The sequence below is a fragment of the Daucus carota genome, chromosome 8 (genome assembly GCF_001625215.2).
Source record: "Daucus carota subsp. sativus chromosome 8, DH1 v3.0, whole genome shotgun sequence".
In the NCBI taxonomy this organism is placed as follows: domain Eukaryota; kingdom Viridiplantae; phylum Streptophyta; class Magnoliopsida; order Apiales; family Apiaceae; genus Daucus; species Daucus carota.
In genome coordinates, this window is record NC_030388.2 from 15,208,940 (window position 1) to 15,229,291 (window position 20,352).

General features: G+C 34.5%; 1 protein-coding gene and 1 long non-coding RNA gene across 5 annotated transcripts; both read right to left on the reverse strand.

Moving 5' to 3' along the window:
- Positions 1–10,955: 10,955 nt before the first annotated feature.
- Positions 10,956–12,311, reverse strand: LOC108198972 (pelargonidin 3-O-(6-caffeoylglucoside) 5-O-(6-O-malonylglucoside) 4'''-malonyltransferase). The gene has a single exon (XM_017366745.2). The coding sequence runs from the start codon at positions 12,309–12,311 to the stop codon at positions 10,956–10,958; it is 1,356 nt and encodes a 451-aa protein (XP_017222234.1).
- A 3,237-nt stretch (positions 12,312–15,548) lies between these two features.
- Positions 15,549–19,340, reverse strand: LOC108198623 (uncharacterized). 4 transcript variants are annotated; one of them, XR_001802147.2, is made up of 5 exons: positions 19,233–19,340; positions 17,731–19,149; positions 17,332–17,448; positions 16,387–16,586; positions 15,549–16,272 (listed from the first exon to the last, which is right to left on the reverse strand). It is a non-coding gene; the product is annotated as an uncharacterized LOC108198623 (long non-coding RNA). The 4 variants fall into 4 exon arrangements; XR_010286145.1 differs by lacking the exon at positions 17,731–19,149; XR_010286146.1 differs by having other exon boundaries at positions 16,387–17,448.
- Positions 19,341–20,352: the final 1,012 nt, after the last annotated feature.

Genomic DNA, 20,352 nt, shown 5'->3' on the forward strand with positions numbered 1-20,352 from the left:
GGAATCGCATCTAGTTTTCTTAGTTTATTTTCTTTTCTTTTGATTTTACTCGAGGACGAGCAAAATATAGGTATGGGGAAGTTTGATAAGTGCATATTTTTGTATATTTTAAATGCCTAATTATTGCTTGTTCTCACTTATTTATTTGTTTATTTGTCTTTTTTGTAGGAATATTGCAAATGCTTGAAGAAATAAAAGAATAAAGCAAAAAAGAGAAAAAGATGGAAGAAAAGGATCATAGGGGAATATTCTCAAGGAAGCATCTAGATGGGACACTTACACTCCCCCTCTACCCTAATTTCCCCCTATAAATACACACCTCCCCATCATGTTTCAACCAACCTAGGATTTCATATTTTTAGTAGCCTCTCTTTTATGTAGTAGATCTAGTAGTAGCACTCTAAATTTGTAAACACTTTTATTATATCAATACAAGTATTCATTTTTGTTCTTAAATCTTGCTCTTTACTTTTACTTCTAGGCTATGAAATCTTTCTCTAACCACATGAGACTCAAAATTACTTGTGGATTGAAGGGAGCCTAATTATATGTTTTAAGCTTGCAATTTTTTAGTATTTAAATTGAGCCCCTTTTAATTCTCAATATTATTAGTGGGTTCAATGGTTTAGTATTCTAGATTTTGGTTTTAGCTTGTAGTTTGATGGGGTTTTGTTAGATACATGGTAGATAAGCTAGTTTTGAAGTTTTGTTTGATTTGGAGTTAGTTTGGTAGGATTTGGTATTGTTCTTGTTCTTGGTTTTGGTATTTTTTGGGGCTTTTGGGTGTAAATTTTAGTTTGTGATTTTGAATTGAGGTTAGTGGGTTTATGTTAGAAATATTTTGCTTAGGTTAGATTTGAAATTTGGTGTAGTTTAGAGTTGTTATGATTTGATTTGAGTCTTATTTTGGTAAAAATGGGTAGTTTAGGGCTTTTTAGTGTAGAATTTGTTGTTGAATTTGATTTAAAGGTTAGTGGGCTTTGATTTGTAATATTTGGAATGGCTAGATTTTCCGGTCAAATAAATTTTCCGGTGAGATTTAAGCTATTTCGGGCACCTCCATGATTCCGGCGGGTTACTCTTGACTTTTCCGTCGTCCGATAAATGTTTTAGTTTCTGTTTGTTTTCTGGTCAGTACTGTTGCTTTACGTTTCGACCACGCGTCCATTTCTTTTATTATTATTATTATTAATTTGTTTTCTGATCTGTTGTGTTTGCTCGGTAGTCACGTGATTATATTATTATTGTTTTCCTCCCGCGAACTGTACACACACAGTCACTAATCCTTATTGTATTGTTTTATCCGATTATTAGTTAATTATGTAATTAAGTATTTAGTTAACAGTATTAATTAGGTAGTATATTATAATAATAAAATCCTTCAAAAATTAATCGGTCTAATTCGCCTAGGTTAATAATTAGAGGTCGCGAAAAGTTAAATTTAATCTCTGTGGACGAATCTAAAATATTAAAACGGTGATCGTGCGCTTGCGATTTAAAGGTATTATTTATAGCACATCAAGTTTTTGGCGCCGCTGCCGGGGACTAAAATTAATTTTCACGCCTTAATTTTTAATTTTTCGGATTAGTTTTTTTTATTATATATTCTCTCACTTTTTTTTTGTTGAATTTTAGGAAATTGGAGGAATATGAGCTAGCTTGGAATAAGTGGAGAATATTCTTGGAGTATTGGAAGCTTGCTTGGGTAACTTGTATCTCTCTCCTATTTCAATTTATTTTATTTAGAAAATCACAAAAAAATCTGAAAATTGAAAAACACAAACAAATTGAAATTTTAAAATCCAAAAATATTAGTTAGAAATACATAATTGTTGCATCATGCATTTAATCACTTAGGGCACATCATTTAGATTTTAATTTTTGTTTTTAAAATTTTCGTACCTTTAATTGTGGTGATCGCTGGAGGACCCTAAGGTGCGTTAATTTCTTTCTTTCTCTAGATTAGGACACGTAGTTTAAGCATCCATAGTTGTTTATCGCTTTAATTATATCGTTGTGTGGTGCATCATTTTAAATAAATCTTAAGGGCAAAACCCACTCACAAGATAAGGGGAGGGATTTCATCACTCTTTCCTTGGCCCACAACAATTTAATTCTTCATTTTGCATTCCCTAGCCTTGTAATAAAATTGAATTAGACGTTAGCCCTTAGGAATTCGCGCTCAATTAGGAAGGTACCTAAAAGACGAGGTAATCTTTAATTATTCCGACTTTTCGGTGTCTAAGGCAAGCGAAAGCTTACCTGGCCGATTAAGGTTTGGTGTCTAAGCGCGGAGATTGGCCTCTTGGCAATGCCTGCTCCAAACTGGCCAAACCGGTCCGAATAATTTTGGATTTATCGAGTTTTTGGTGGTCCTTAACGTTAGGAGCAAGGTCTAGTTCATTTTTATTAGGGAACCCTAGAATTAAGTTTTTCTTTCACTTTTACACCCTTTCTTTTGTTTGTTTTATTTCTTCGCACTTATTTGCTACGTGTTTACTATCTAGTTTATGCGAACTACTTGGGTTAGGAACGAATCGTCTAGATTAATTAGACCGATCATCGAGATTCCTTCTTCGTCTTCTTCCGATTCCGAAACCCTAGAAGTTACAGAACCGATAGTTAAAATGGCGTTGTCTCTTAAAGACCGTTGTTACCCATCCCGTTCCGCTCAACCATCGTGCATCACCCTTCCTCCCGTTAATGGGAATAATTTCGAAATCAAGGCACATCACATTAGTATGTTGCCTAAATTTTTAGGGAGTGATGGTGAGGATCCCTATCTCTTTATCCAAGAATTTGAGGAGGTTTGCGGTTTGCAAAAACTCCAACAATTGAGCGAAGACTCCATTCGGCTTAGACTAATCACCTTCGCTTTAAAAGAAAATGCTAAAAAATGGTTGTATAGTCTTCCCGTTAATTCAATTTCCACTTGGGAGGGGTTTGTGGTAATGTTTCTTAAAAAGTATTTTCCGAACCATAAAACGACTCGAATTACAAATGAAATAAATCAATTCCATCAAAGGGAAAATGAGTCTTTTTGGAAATTCTTTGATCGTTTTAAAAATCTTTTATCACAATGCCCCCACCATGGAATAGAAAAATGGAGACTTTGCAAAATTGTTTACGAGGCGTTAGATACTCAAACAACCGCTTTGTTAGAGTCTATGTGCCAAGGAAAATTCATGGATAAAGATGAGGACCAAGGGTGGGAATTTTTCGAGGACTTAGCCGAGAAGACGATGTTGTGGGAGTCAACTAGGGAACCCAAAACGTCGATCGAGTCGTCTAGCTCTAGGGGTTTGCACTCGATAGGAAACAATGTGGCAACCGATGCCAAATTAGCTACCCTAACTAGGAGACTCGAAACTTTAGAAACTAGTAAATCTCCCCCACAAATGTCCATGTTCCCTAATTATAATTTTCAAAATCCCAGAACCCAACCTTCGCACGAACTTGAACAAGTAAATGCGATGTTCCAAAATCCTAGAAATGATGCATTTGCACCTACTTACAACCCCGGGTGGAAGAATCACCCGAATTTCTCGTGGACCGAAGGTCAAAATTTTCAAAATCCACAACCAAATTTTCAAAGGCCCAATCCCAATTCTTTTCCGAATTATCAAAACCCGAGTCAAGCTCCCTCGAATCCTCCCGGGTTTAATGAATCGGATAAGAGACTTAACTCCTTAGAGAAAAACATTGAGGCCTTAGTTAAATCGCAAACTAATTTGACCCAATCACAACAAACTTTCATGACAACCCTAACCCAAGATAGGCAAATCTTGCATTCTAACGTGCAAGCCGTATCTAAGTTAGAGGCCCAATTGAGTCAATTAGCTAGCGCATTGTGTGAGCGAGAGAAAAACAAATTCCCAAGTCAACCCGAGGTCAATCCTAAGTTTCCTCTCAATCAAAGACCTCCCGAGAATGTTAATGCAATTATTTCTCTAAGGTCGGGAAACCAAGTGGATAACAAAGTTGGTGAGAACGTTAATGAAAATGAGGAGTCGATTCCTAGAACAAATCCTTCTTTGTCTAGCACTAATAATGATAAGCCCGAATGTTCAAAAGCCCGTGAGTCTATGAGTGAACCTAGTTCTGGGCCCATTTCTCAAAAGCCCAACGAAGAAGTTTACAAGCCAAGGGTTCCTTACCCACAAAGACTCATTCGCCCTAAACAATCGGCCCAAATGGAACAAATCCTAGAAGTTTTCAAACAAGTCAAGGTCAACATACCTCTTTTAGATGCCATTCAACAAGTTCCTTCTTATGCCAAGTGTCTAAAAGATTTGTGTACCCATAAGAGAACCACCCATGTTCCTAAGAAAGCCTTTTTGACCTCACAAGTTAGCTCGATTCTCTCGAATCAAATTCCCGTGAAATATAGGGACCCCGGTTGTCCTACGATTTCTTGTGTCATAGGCAATACTTTCGTGGATAAGGCTCTACTTGATTTAGGAGCGAGTGTGAATCTTCTTCCTTTCTCGGTCTACCAAGCCCTAGGTTTAGGGGATCTCAAGACCACCAATATGACCCTTCAACTTGCCGATCGTTCTATTAAAATGCCTAAGGGGATTATTGAGGATGTATTGATCAAAATCGGTGACTTTATTTTTCCCGTTGACTTTGTTGTTCTCGAGACTCAACCTGTCTCGAATCCTAAGAACCAAATTCCGATCATTTTAGGACGACCTTTTCTTGCTACATCCAATGCCTTAATCAATTGTAGGAATGGTTCGATGAAGCTCACTTTTGGAAACATGACCATAGACTTAAACATTTTCAATGTAGGAAAAGAACCCAACGAACTTTATGAGCAACCTATAGGGGTTAATGTGGTCAACAAGTTTGTCACATGGTCTAGTTTTGATGATAGTGAGATTGAGTCTCTTCTCAACGAGGACTTCAAAGTCAACAACGAGAACAATAGAGAATATCATGAGTCTTTGAAAGAATTGACCTCAGAGGAGTTGTTAGGAGAATTGAACGATATTTGTTCAAAATGGGAGACTCCACCCGAGATTGTTAGTGTTGATCCTAGGCCCGATTTTGAGAGTCATGTAGGTGGACCACCCACGTTTGACTCATTGTTCCATCATTCACATAGCGCCTTAGGAAAGGATGACGTCGTTTCTTACATCGTTCCTAGTGATTTATCCTATGACCATAATTGCATAGTTTCGAATTTGCTTGATAATAAAGAAGCATTAAGTTGGTTTAGGAAGAATATTAGTGATACTTGTCCTATAGGGATGAACGATTGTCACATGCTAGAGAAAGTCTTTGTGCATAAAAATTTTCGAAAACATTTTGATTCTTTCTCGAAGCTTCCTCCCATATTTCCTTCCGGAATCGGCTGAAGTGGTTCCTTCTTAGAACCTTCCCTCATGAAGTTCAGGTATGGGGAAGGAAATGTGTGAGTGTGTGGGTCGTGTTAGTGTTTCGTTCGTTAATAAAAATCCCCTTCATATCCATTTCAGGTATTTTTCTCTTTACTCTCTCATTTCAATTCTCTCTTTTGCATGCATTGAGGACAATGCATGATTTAGGTATGGGGAGGGCTTTAGTGTAATTCTTAAAAAATGAAAAACCCTAAAAAAATGAAAAATTAGAAAAATCCAAAAATAGAGATACTTTTAGCTAAGTTGTCTTTCCCTCACTTGAACTTTAGGAGTAGTTGGTGTTAGCTTGTTTTCAAAAAGTATATATATGTAATGTCTTTTTGATAATTTGAACGTAGTTAAGTAAGGTTGTCTTTTTGAAACTTGTATCGACCGATTTGTACTCTAAATTCCAAGATGGCACACACATTTGCACAAGACCTTTGATGGAGAGATTGTCTAGTGATATTATTCGATACCTGAGAGAGAACCCACATGTTGAAACAATGTCGAATCGAACCTTTGCGAATAAAAAAATAGAAAAGAAAAAAAAAGAAGAGAGATAAAAAAAAAAAGGAATAACTACTTCAATACCCATTGTTCTTTATAGATAACATCTTTAGATAAATGGGCAAAAGTAGATTGGCTAGTCTCGTTTTGTGGCCTTTGTTACTCGAGCAATTAAGTCCGTAGGGGGATTTCAAAACCTAGTGCCCTAAGACCGTTTGGTTTGGGAGTCACTGACCCAAAGCTCGCTACATGGGTAACATTGTTTGCCTAAGAAAACGGACAAAATAAAGTCAAAAAAAAAAAAAAAAGAGAAAAAAAGTAAGGGTTTGTGAAGTTTGGCTAGATATTTGTTTCGATAGAGATTGGGTCAGTTCAAAATTGGTTGAAAAAGAGAAAGTGTTCTTAGACAATTAGGATCCATCAAAGGCCTTAAATTACTTACACTCCTTGGATTTCTAGTAAATCTTTGTGTCGATGCAAGTAGATTAGAGACAACTGTATCTTGATTATTAGTAGATGAGTTTTTAAGTCGTATTTTCCTTAAAAACGCTTTTTGTTAACACCAACGAAATTAGAGTAGAGTCGAGTAGACACTTGCTAGAATGTCTCAAAGATTTTATGGGTATATCTTCTGTAAACCCTTAGGAGACAAAACTCCTCTTGTAGAGATCGTCTACGAGTTTAACGGGTTGGTGAACCTAAAATCACCCGTCACGCCTACGAAAAGGAGCCTAGGAATCGCATCTAGTTTTCTTAGTTTATTTTCTTTTCTTTTGATTTTACTCGAGGACGAGCAAAATATAGGTATGGGGAAGTTTGATAAGTGCATATTTTTGTATATTTTAAATGCCTAATTATTGCTTGTTCTCACTTATTTATTTGTTTATTTGTCTTTTTTGTAGGAATATTGCAAATGCTTGAAGAAATAAAAGAATAAAGCAAAAAAGAGAAAAAGATGGAAGAAAAGGATCATAGGGGAATATTCTCAAGGAAGCATCTAGATGGGACACTTACACTCCCCCTCTACCCTAATTTCCCCCTATAAATACACACCTCCCCATCATGTTTCAACCAACCTAGGATTTCATATTTTTAGTAGCCTCTCTTTTATGTAGTAGATCTAGTAGTAGCACTCTAAATTTGTAAACACTTTTATTATATCAATACAAGTATTCATTTTTGTTCTTAAATCTTGCTCTTTACTTTTACTTCTAGGCTATGAAATCTTTCTCTAACCACATGAGACTCAAAATTACTTGTGGATTGAAGGGAGCCTAATTATATGTTTTAAGCTTGCAATTTTTTAGTATTTAAATTGAGCCCCTTTTAATTCTCAATATTATTAGTGGGTTCAATGGTTTAGTATTCTAGATTTTGGTTTTAGCTTGTAGTTTGATGGGGTTTTGTTAGATACATGGTAGATAAGCTAGTTTTGAAGTTTTGTTTGATTTGGAGTTAGTTTGGTAGGATTTGGTATTGTTCTTGTTCTTGGTTTTGGTATTTTTTGGGGCTTTTGGGTGTAAATTTTAGTTTGTGATTTTGAATTGAGGTTAGTGGGTTTATGTTAGAAATATTTTGCTTAGGTTAGATTTGAAATTTGGTGTAGTTTAGAGTTGTTATGATTTGATTTGAGTCTTATTTTGGTAAAAATGGGTAGTTTAGGGGCTTTTTAGTGTAGAATTTGTTGTTGAATTTGATTTAAAGGTTAGTGGGCTTTGATTTGTAATATTTGGAATGGCTAGATTTTCCGGTCAAATAAATTTTCCGGTGAGATTTAAGCTATTTCGGGCACCTCCATGATTCCGGCGGGTTACTCTTGACTTTTCCGTCGTCCGATAAATGTTTTAGTTTCTGTTTGTTTTCTGGTCAGTACTGTTGCTTTACGTTTCGACCACGCGTCCATTTCTTTTATTATTATTATTATTAATTTGTTTTCTGATCTGTTGTGTTTGCTCGGTAGTCACGTGATTATATTATTATTGTTTTCCTCCCGCGAACTGTACACACACAGTCACTAATCCTTATTGTATTGTTTTATCCGATTATTAGTTAATTATGTAATTAAGTATTTAGTTAACAGTATTAATTAGGTAGTATATTATAATAATAAAATCCTTCAAAAATTAATCGGTCTAATTCGCCTAGGTTAATAATTAGAGGTCGCGAAAAGTTAAATTTAATCTCTGTGGACGAATCTAAAATATTAAAACGGTGATCGTGCGCTTGCGATTTAAAGGTATTATTTATAGCACATCAACCCCTACGGGGCCAATTAACTGATGTTGCATCTGGTTGCAGACCGTATTTTTGCAAAATATTTTTAAAAAGTAGGTATTCTTGTAATTTTTTTCAAAAGATAGTAAAAATCGCATAAAAGTTAGAAAAAGTGGTATTTTTGATAAATTCCCTTTATTTAATATCTATTCATTAATTTTTTTCACTTAATGATTTTATGTAGAATAGGCCCCGCAGGGGCACCCCTCTTAAAAGTAAAATTCCAAATAATATGTCAGTTAAATCATATTACAATATTTTTTGGAGGGGGTTGAAAATTTGTTTGCGCGCAATTGTTACAATCATGGTCGAAACATTTGCAATCATAGTTGCAAAAGTTGCAAGTATGGTTGTAGCATTGCAAAAGTTGCAATTATGGTTGTAGAAGTTGCAAACCACATATGCTACTTACAACAGATACTTTTTCTAATTTAAACAAAATACGCGATCTTCTCCTACTTAATGAACATGTAATTCTACTCAAAGTCAAAAGAACTTGGAAACTTATAAACACAAGTCATATCGGTTCCATTAGTATTTTTTTTTGCTAAGCATTCCATTAGTATTTTCAACTTAATCAAATTAGCAATTCACTTATGACTTATTTAATATCTATTCATTAATTTTTTTCAGGTAACCATCTTAATAGTAAGATTTCAAGAAATCTATCCATTAATCATATCACAATCTTGTTTGTAGGGGTTGGAAATTTATTGCAACCATGGTCGCAAAAGTTGCAACCATAGTTGTAGAAGTTGCAATCATGGTTGCAAAAGTTGCAAATTGCATATGCTACTTATGACATATAAATTTTCTATTTAAACAAAATAAACAATATTTTTGCAACTTAATGAATATGAAATTCTAATCAAAGTCAAAAGAACTTGGAAATAATATATACAGTAGGTATATCAAATTATATAATCACGGCAAAGAAAAAAATGGAAGAAGTCGATCTAGAAATGGAACAAGTCCTTTCTGCCTGATATGTGGATCAAATGAGTTTACAAAGCAACTTAAAAGCCATGGACCTAGGGTATGATTACAAAATAGTATTACAATTGGACACACACACAGTAATGTAAATACAAGTATCAATTGCTCAGGTCTGACCAACAAGAACATCTCTGTAAGGAGTTGGATTTGGAGTTGTAGTATGTTAAACTTCTACATTATTCCCTTTTCTCTTTCCCCTGCTCTTCAAGGATGAGAGGTACTCAGGCTTCCCGTTCATCATCTAATCGTCCGTGCTCCGCGTCTCAGTTTTTCTGGCCTTAGACCATCTACTTGTTGCATCTTGAACTTTGATCACATTTGCTAATCCACCGATGAAAAACAAAAGGCTTCCAAATATATTTAACCAGATCAATGTTCCACTCTGCATCCAGCAATACATTATTTTTAACAAGTATATCCTAAAAAAATTCTATAATATACATGCCTATAATTCATAGACAATAGATCAATATCATGTGTGCCACTCTTTGTCCCTTTTTTGCAGGGCAACATAATAGGTGCCTCCTCAATAGAATGTCATCACATTACTAAACACTTAATCTAATAAAGCATGACAAACATCATAAACAAAGTCTCATTTAATCACAAACATCATATCATAAATATGCATTCACTTCCTAAAACACAAAACTACACTCATGATTGCATTAGATCAATACGAAACTAAATTTTATATGTATTTCTTTAACTACTTTTACCAACTGCAACTTTTGCTACCTTATTTGCAACTTTTATTAATGTTTTATGTATTCTTTCCTGATCATATGCTTCTGTCACAATCATGACTGCATAAGATCGATATGCAACTGAATTTTATATGATTATTCAACAACTTTGACCCGTTGCAACTTTTGCTACCTTATTTGCAACTTCTATTAAAGTATGTTCCTCATCATATATACAATTCAAACACAACTCTCAACAACCAATATATACTACAATCATGAATAAAAACATACATAAAACACACAAATAACGTACATACATACCGCTCTTCTAGAACAAAACTCATTATCTCAGTTTGCTATCTCTATATCAATTAACATTCTTCATATATACATATATTACACACATAAATTCACTTACAAATCTCAGTCGTTGCCGCTTGTTGCCGGTCCAATTCAACTCGAATTCACTGTCAAACTGCCCCGCAACCAATTGAGCGCAGAAGAAGAATTTATGTTGGAGAAGCTGCATGATTGAGAGAGATGAGAAGCTGCGTGATTCCGAGAGATGAGAAGTTGCGTGAGAGAGACGAGAATTTGCGAGCGTTGAGAAGCTGCGGTTGAGAGGTTGTGAGAGACGATCTGTTTGAGTGAGAGAGAAGCAGCTGTTTATGACGAATATAATTTTAAAAATAAAAACTGTCAAACCGTACGCTTGTAATATGTGAAAAGTTGGACCGTATATTTAAAAGCCCAATAGTTAAGTTAGATAGTTATAAAATTAAGTGAAATTATGTTAAAGTTGTATTCCTTACCACTTGCATTCATCTTTCTCAAAAATTCCAGAGCACTGACTAGTAATGGAAATTATACTATTTTATACCTGCTTTTTTACTTGAATTTCCTCTTTATTTAAAACTGGAGCACATGATGTGAAAGACCAGGAGTCTTGTTGAAATGCTATAAAATTAGTGGCCTGAGAACTAAATATAACCAATATATAATATACAGAAGCTTTTATGACTGAAAATATTAAAATTTTATTTTGGTGCCATTTATTAATGAAATACAGAAGTAGGTCGATCCATATAGGCTGCCTTTTTACTTAGGAAGTAAATTCCATGATATTGCAATCGTTCTGGAATTTTGACAAATCACCGACATTCAAATTTACCCAAGCTTCAATCCCTTCGCCTGATTTATCAGAAATTAAGATAGCACTATTTTGGAGAGGGATGTAGGAAGCACTGACCCAAATAGGAAGTCCCCAGCCGAAGTCAGTTTCATAAAATGGAAACTTAGTCCAGTCAGAAAATATACAGACAATGGAATGCCCTGGTTTAGAAATAGTCCTGTTTGTCAAATTATTGAAGGCATGAGCTATCATCATCTGCCCTTCATCTCCAAGTGAGAGTAACGTCTTGCAGTCCTCGAGGGCTCTACTGACAGAGGCAGAAAGTTGCTTTACAAGAATCGGCAACTCCACCCCTTTTTCATCTGCAACAGATTCAGCAGAAGTAAACAAAAACATATTACCGCAATGGTCTTTGGGCAATGGTGGATGCATTCTTTCCCTCATATTTAGTGCCTGGGCAATCATGAATCTCTTAGGGTTTGCAGGGTTAGCCACAGATAAATCAATAATAGCTTTTCCTATTATCCCTAACACCGATTGCACCTTTGAGGGTAACTTCTCGCTTAAGCTGTCTAGTTTGGCCTTGTCTCGAATTCTGATGATATCACTCTTGCTAAAATATAAAAATTTTGTAATGATATCAAGATCCTCAACACTTTCTTTAGCCCTAGGAATTCCAAAGGGAATAGGTGACAGTTTTTTCCCTGGAAAGAACAAAGCTGAGTTCCAGCTTGGTGAGGTTGACATGTGATCATCTTCCTCAGCGCCCTCTAATAGTCTCTTTGAATCAGTAGCCCATTGTTTGATGAATGTGCAGGTGGTTGACATGTCAGCAACTCTGTGTGAAGTCATTATGGCAATGGCATATCCACCGCAGGCAAAAGTACTTAACTGTACTGCAAGCAGAGGGTCAGTGATTTCATCACTTGCACCAATTGGATATGGGAGTAAGCAATTAAGACCATCAACCTTTAAATATTCCCTTCTGCCAAGAAGATCATGGAGCTCAACATCTACTGTGGCTTCAACAAAGTAGGCACCATCATCACTACACTCAACCATATAATAATCTTTCATGTATCTTCCAGCTAATGGATAGAATGGGGTCAAGGCTTTTGATAATGCCTTTTTCAAGATATTGCTACTTGAATGGCTAGTAGAATCACCGGTGCCGCAACTTCGGGTATTACGGGGGTAATATAAAATGACAGGAGTATTCATTGTTGGGCATAGTTCATCTACTAATGATATACGATAGTGCTGGAAGCTAGGTTTAGTAGAATTGTATGGTTTTAGAAGCTCCTTTGATAGGATGTCAACTTTCATCTTGGTCTTCAAAGTGTGAGTGTTGTTGTTTTGATTATCTACTGGATGGCTCAATATATAGGGAAATAGCCGACAAAATGAACCAATCAGGAATTGGCACCAGACAGTGGACAGTCAACAGCAGACAACTACGAGTAATATATATTTGAAAGGACAACTATTTCCTTATGTGGCAACTGAGACAGCTTAATGTACACTCAACAATACACTATAATAAAACTTTATATAAATGAACCAATCAGGAATGCGTTTGTACCTCATAATGATTGGCACAGACAGTGGACATTCAACAGCAGAGAACTAATATATCTGAAAGGATAACTATTTCCTTTGAGGCGACTGAGACCGCGTAATGCACACTCAACAGTACATCGTGGAAACTCTTAGAAATTAATACGCGGTAAATTAATAAACTTTGTAAAATAATAAATTTATCCGGTCTCGACTTGGACTAATGTAAAAAAATGAAAAAATCGATAAAATAATAAGATAATAACTTTTTGGGAGATCCCTTTATAATTTTCGGTCCCAAGAAAATCATAAATAAATTATTTATAGAAACTGAAAAAGATATATTACCACTCTGTTGAAATATGATTCAATAGTTGTCTGTTTTCCTTTTAAATTTCACAATATCTTTGAGATGAGAAGCTATCTTGTGATATATGTTTTGAATACTCTAACATATTCATGTAATTTATATATGCCAAACTTGTCCAAGAATAGGTTGAACACATTTATTCTAGAACAAAACTCTTAATCTTTTTTTTTTTTGCCGGAACAAAACTCTTAATCTTAGTTTGCTATCTCTATATCAATTTACATTATTCATATATACATGCATTAAACACATAAATTCACTATTAGCATTAATATATGTTATTGATGATAGTTTTATATTTTTTAACTAATTAAAATTATAGTTTTCACATTTTTTTTATTTATAAAATATATTATTTATCTTATCTCGGTTATATGATAAATTCATTTTGTTTCTGGAGTAGAAGACATTGGAGTTAAAACGATTTTCCCTTATTTATTTAATTTTTTATATTTGATTTCTAGTTTGTCTTTATAAGTTATAAATTTATTTATAAGTATTTTTAAGCAAGAAATGTTTGCAAGATTAGCTTTTTAATTTTCATGTAAGCGGCCAAGTAAATTTTTATTTGGGAGGTTCTTCAATATAAAAATTCTCCGATGAAAAAAATAAATACATATGAAATTTTGAAAACCCTCATGTTCATTATTTCTATTTGTACTTTTATTGCTCTTGTGTTTGAATACATATCTTTATTCGAAATAGTGATAAATTTAGTAGATTGTATTTAACCCCTTTTACAATCTAATCTCATTGTTTCAATTGTAAAATAATGATTGGTATCGGAGCAGAATTCTAATATACAAGAATACAAGAAATAAAGATCGGAAACAATCACTAATGGGAAGAATTGATGAAGGTTTCAATATCCCAATGCTTACATGAATTGTATTGAGAAAGATCCACATGTCCTAGTTAAAATCAACACTACTATCGAAGGGGGTTGAATATAGTGGAATACAATCAATTCGAACTACTAATACAAAATATATATATATATATATATATATATATATATATATATATATATATATATATAAAACTCTTACAGAGAATATGACCGCTCGTAATATTCTTAATATTAAAAGTGACCCCATATATTATTAACCTATGTTGTGTTTATGTAACACACAGTTACAAGATATCTTCGATATAAATCAGCTTCCTAAAAGCGATCAATCAGATATTCTTATACTAATCTTCCTAAAGTCCTTAGCTGTCATATCTCCATAGAATAGACATGTTCCTGAAAATCAGGGGCCTGCAACTCTCAAGAATATCCGTCTTGAATAAACTATGATATCTTCCTTGTTCCCGTAAACTATCTTTAGTTAAACTTTGATATGCATCTTCCATACTTTTGTTTTAATTGGAGTGTGTCAGTTCAAATATAACAAATACAACGGCTTTTATATATCTTTACAAAATCAATTCAATGTTAAATAAGTTCTGATCCTAATTTAAACAATCTTAATATAAGGTTCTACTTAATATTACTAACTCAAAATTAGCAAGGACAAGTTTGATAATGTCCAAAACTAAAATTTAAAGTATTAGAAATAAAAAGTATAGTTGAATAGCTCAAATGTTAAGAGTTTATTCTCTGTCGCTCCACATCTTAATTCAGCCCGAGAGGATATCTTACTTACTTTTAAGGCATGTGTTTGATTATTTTGATTAACAAAAAATTAGATTCCATCCTCATCTCAGATCGGGGTTCAACATATCTTATTTGTAAGGCACGTGCTTGATCATTTTTATTAATTAAAATTTAGATTCATTCCATTTCAACACCTCTCTTCTCGTCATTTCCGAGAAAGTCAGTGGATATTATTATTATATTTTATTTATGCAACTCTAATAATTTTGGAGTCTGAAATCAAAATATTAAAAATATAAAAATGTAGGGAGAAAAATTACTCTAACTATATCCTTATGAATCCTTAAATTATTAAGATCTTTCTTTTATTATTTATATTTAGCTAACCTCTCTTTTCTCTTATTCTTATTTCATAATATATGTTAGAAATAAATAGTTTCTTTCCCCACTTTATATAATAACTAGCCCTAAAACCCGTGTAAGGCACGGGTGTTGTTCCTAGTCTTCTGAGGTTAATTTCCACATTTACCTAGTAGGTGTTTTATGCACAAGAAACGTTTTGAAAGAATGAAATAACAGTTGCTGCAGCTGAAGGCCAATTAGAAATTGCAAGTAACTTTTGACGCGCAAGTTAGGCTATGAAATGGATTTCCCAACCTGTATCAAATACGAAGAGCTAACGCTCTAACTATGCATATGCATGTACACCATATCGGAATAGTTCATTGTACAGTAGAGGCCAAATACAGAAGGTTGCATTGTAGGAAACCTTAGCAATTAATCGTTTATATGTGAGACCTACATATATAACCAATTGTTTTAAAGGTTTCTTAAAAACCTATATTTCTTGCAAGAGATGAGAATATAACATTTAGATGGAGAAGAATAATTCCGGTATCTATGAAAAAGATTATTCTCATTTAAAGAATCTAAGATAAGTGGAATTTGACTTGTTATAACCTTCATCCACCTCAATTTATGTTGTCTGTATCTTTTCTGTATAAGAGAAAATTATATTTTTTCTTACAAGAAAACATATATAATCAATTGTCTCATTGCAGTGGATCATCCCTAGTTAGTTGTGAGGCAAGAAATATTTTACTAAAGAAGTAGCTAAAAAAATTGTGTCAAAAGTTGTATCAGGTTGAGGGATCCTATGATTCCTTTAACTCACCTTTAGTCTTCAACATTTTTCATGTATTATTTATTACTATTATCTAATGGCACGTGTAATTCTAATATCCGGTGAGTTGTGATCGTCAAGCAATTTTCAGCCTCTTGTTCAAGTTTCCGACAGCCTGGACTTCTGTTGCAGTTGTTGTATGTGGCTATGTGCATTTGTTTTTAAGGCCTCTGCCTCTCAGTGTGCGCCTAATTTTGAAGCCTCCACATCTGTGTGTGCGCCTACTTTTGAAGCCTCTGTAGCTACCTCTTCCATGACTCTTGTGACTGTGTATTCCTCACATCCGTGTGACGTGTTGTATGGTGTGACCTTAATTTGAAAGACACAAACCTTTCCGATGATGTTATTCACCGCTGCAGGAATCTTGGACATGTCTCTTCATCCTATGTATAGGGAAGCAATGATGGTGTAATATTGTAATGTGTATTGTGAAACCCGAGTTGAAATTGTTATTACCTGGCCTAGCTCCTGCAAAATTTTTGCCACGGGCACACCAACAAACTGCTCCGCTTCCTTGTTGAAAAGTGTTAAGCTTTTTTTCCCAGTTGTGTCTTCAACAGAGACCCCTACTCTGAACCTGCATGAATATTTGTGTTTATTTGACTTAGACATGTGGTGTGAAGAATATCAAGCTGCAAAAAAACTTGGTCACTTTTAGTTGCAGTGACTAATGGAAGTGATTGTTGTTCACCTCTGTGACACTGGATCTGCCGGTTGCGCACATGTAAGCAGACTGTAATGAGCCTTTTAATTCACCGAAGCAGTTGTTTTTTCATGTGCAATCTTTGCCTGATATTTTGGATGCATCAACTTTCCATCTCTTTCTTCATGCTCTCAACATATCATTCTTGATGCTATCATCGTATCTTCACTTTAACCATAGTTTCATCTCTAATAATATAGCTCATGTTATCTTATTATCTATATATTTTAAAGATAATATTTTAATATGTAATAGCGTGATTTTCTGTTTGAAATTACCTAGGCTTATAGACGTTTTTTAATTTAAATAGTTACAAGTGTTTTGGTTATAATAGCTAGGTTTCTAATAAGACCCTTAAAATAAGTTTTCAATAATTTGGCCTGTTAAATTAGGCTCTTAAAATAAGTAGGCCATATAGATGTTTAAATAAGAATAGTTAAAAATGTTTCATAATAAAAGTATAATATTTCAGCTTTAATAATTATGTATCTGGATCAGGTTTGTGTTCCTGGTTAATAACCTTGTTCTTTTTCCTCCACATTATTTAGATGATATAATGTATGGTCTGGCTGCACAGATGGTAAGCAATTTCTTTCCGGATCCTGTAATTTAGTTCTCGTAGCTTTGGAATTCATTTCAGTTCTATGGTACACCAACACAACATTAGCAATATATATCCATATAGTCTGGTGAATATCTACAACTGCCACTGCAAACTTTCTAATCAATATTTTTAAGTTAGGCAATATGGTCATTGTTAATGTAAAGTCCATCCTGGATTCTATTAAAGATTTCGAACTTACTTTTACAAGCACATATTACATATTTATCAGTTGGTGTTGCCTGCACAAATCTGGCATAGATAAATGTGTTGAAGCCATTCGGAAACTTGGTGTGATGAAAACACAGAATAAACTAATATAATGCTCTTACTTGTTGGTCGACTTGCGCTAGTTCGCTGTCTGGCCAATCTCCTCTGCTCTAGAATCTCGTCTATTACACCAATTCTTGGCCGTCCTCTTTTCCTAGATGGGCCTCCATTTTCATGACCTGTTATAGTTCATATTGAATTTTGTAAAGCGTCCTTGCTATAAAAACAACATGAGACTTTGAAGAATACATGCAAACACTAAATTCGGTAATGAGTTCCAAGCAAGGAAAAGAGCATCACGAAGAAAGACCATAACCGAGGAATGAAGATTCTTTACTATAGTTCATATTTTTTAATTTAACGGAGGTGGCGACTGATTCACCCACCATCATATATATCTCAGCAGCCAGCACAGAAATAAATAATTATGATTACGATAACTAATTAGAAGACGATTTTACCTGAGGAGAATGATGAGGAAGATGAAGCTTGCCTTTTAAATTAGGCGTTTAGTAAACAGGGCGATCAGAGGAAGATGGCGTTTGTGTGTATATGTAGAATATGTAGTGTGTGATAGATGGATTCCGGCAGGCTACTGAATGGGTTTGGAATTTTGATCCGGTTTGATTCTTTGCTCATTGTATCATAGACTCCGCTGCTCTTTTCATCTCAACAGGAACGGGCTAGCAGGAGCAAAATGGTATTTTCAGTTGATTAAAAAGTCTCAGTCATACTGAATTTTGTAAATTTCCATTGAGATAAAACAACACGGGACCTTGAAGAATATGTGCAAACACTAAATCCATCAATGAGGTGCAAGCAAGCCTAAATATATGAGTTTCATGAACTTTGAATTCACAGTTGATAAGGTGAGCTACTTGAAAAAAGATGGCAACTTCTATCTGTTTATCTATTTTTCAGGAATACTATCAGGCATTGTTTCTATTAGTTTTATACTTCTTAATAACATTTGTTTAGGCTTTAATTCTTCTTAATTTTTCTGCCTTGAGTCGCATTACTTAATTATTTAATTTGGTAACCCTTTTCCTGCATCACTTTTGTAACCTTCTCTCTGCACTTTAAGACCACCTCACCATGTATAAATGAGCATTTCCTGTACACAACAGCACAGCAGAGCCAATAGAAGTTAAGAACAACCATGATCCCCTGTTGTATTAGCTCCATCTTATTTGTTTCAGTTGTATTTGTATCTTTATCCGCAAGTCTTGCTAAGATAACTGTGTTATCAATCAACGTGATTATTAATCTAATAAACAGTATATAAGTAATGAAACCGCAACACCTTTATTAGTCAAAAGAAGAGAAAGAAATGGGAAGCTCACCCTAATAACAATCAGCTGGCCTGGTCCAAATTAATATACTAAACATGATATAAGTAATGGAACCGCTACATCTTTCTTAGTCAAAAGAGTAAAAAGAAATGGGAAGCTAACCCTAAGTACAATCACCTGGTCTAATTCTGATTTAACTTAATTTTTTCACGCGAAGATTATAGCCTGCCAAAAAGCGGTACATGTGGAGACCTGACCTAGGGAAAGATGGAGCAGAGCTGAGGATGCACAAATTAAAATGCATGTTAATGGAACCAAATAAAGTGTTTGGGAAAAAACTTCCACCGGCACCGATCAATAGCCTAAGTACACTCACCTGGTCTAATTACATCTAACCTAGGGGACGCCGAAGCATAGTCGAGGATGTAAGCACTAAGTTCCACCTCAATAGGCAGACATCTTAAATCATAGGAGACTGTAAGCAATCATTGGAAGTGCTTGAAGCAGGGAGAGTGACCCGCTTGTGGTGGAAAACATGCCACTTTCTATGTATACCGGATCAAGCTAACATACACAGGTTTACGGAGGCTGGAAAACAACCACAATCAGAAATAAGCCGCGGATGAGCATCATGAAGAGAAGGCATAACTGAGGAAGGAAGAAGGAATGACCTGGTACCACGGAACTCGCGATTGATTCACCCATCACCATCTATACTTCAGCAGGCAGCACAGATATGAATATAGCTAAGGCACATCAGTCAAGTAAGTGCAGGGGCGGAATTGGGGCGGGGCGGGGCTACAGCCCGGGCTAGACTAAAAAATTTTAATAGAATTTTTTTTAATCATAGATATATTATAAAATAAAGAAAAGAAAATTTTTGAGCCCCAGATAATTTTTTTTTCTTTTCAAAAAAAATTATTAGCAAAATATTAAAAAATGAATTAATTTATTGCTTTAATTGTTGTTTACAATTTTGTTAGTTTTAGTTATTAGAATAATCAAAATTAATATAATTAACATTAAAAAAAGCAAATGAATCAGTAAAAAAATTAATCAAATAGATTATACATATGAACAGAACATCAGAACATATGCCCAAAGTTTCGCTAGTGCCTCGGTTCACAGTTCCGCAACCGGTTCACCATTGGATTCTTTATTTCTGTCAATGTGTCTTTTATTGGTTTAGTCAATAGTACAACTTATCTATTTGAGTATGCCATGTTTATATATTCTGCTCAAATTTGATTTTGAGGTGATTGATATTATTTCTCGAGAGATGGAAAATCATTTTTAAGAGACAAACAATGAGCTGCTTACTTGCATTGCCTCTCTTGATCCCCGAAATTCTTTTTTGGATTTTGGTCATGCAAAGCTTCTTCGATTAGCACAGTTTTATCCAAATGATTTCTCGTTAATGGATCAAGAACTGTTGGGTACTCAGTTAAACAACTTCATCTTTGATGTCCGAAGCGATAAAATATTTCAGAACTTAAGAATATAGGGGAGGTTGCAATTAAAATGGTGAAGACTCGTAGACATACAGCTTATCTCTTGTTTATCGATTGATTGAGTTAGCTCTTGTTTTGCCTATTGCGAAAGCTACTGTTGAGAGAGTATTCTCAGCAATGAAAATTGTGAAGTCTGATTTGTGTAAACAGATGGGGATGAGTGGCTGAATGACAGTATAATGGTGTACATCGAGAAGGCAATATTTGCGACTGTGAATAACGAATCAATCTTGCAACGTTATCAGCATATGCAAACTCGGAGGATTCAGTTATCATCTAT

What these genes read in the sequence shown, in the direction of transcription:
- LOC108198972 (XM_017366745.2), bottom strand. Translation starts at nt 12,311, where the DNA reads ATGAAAGTTGACATCCTATCAAAGGAGCTTCTAAAACCATACAATTCT.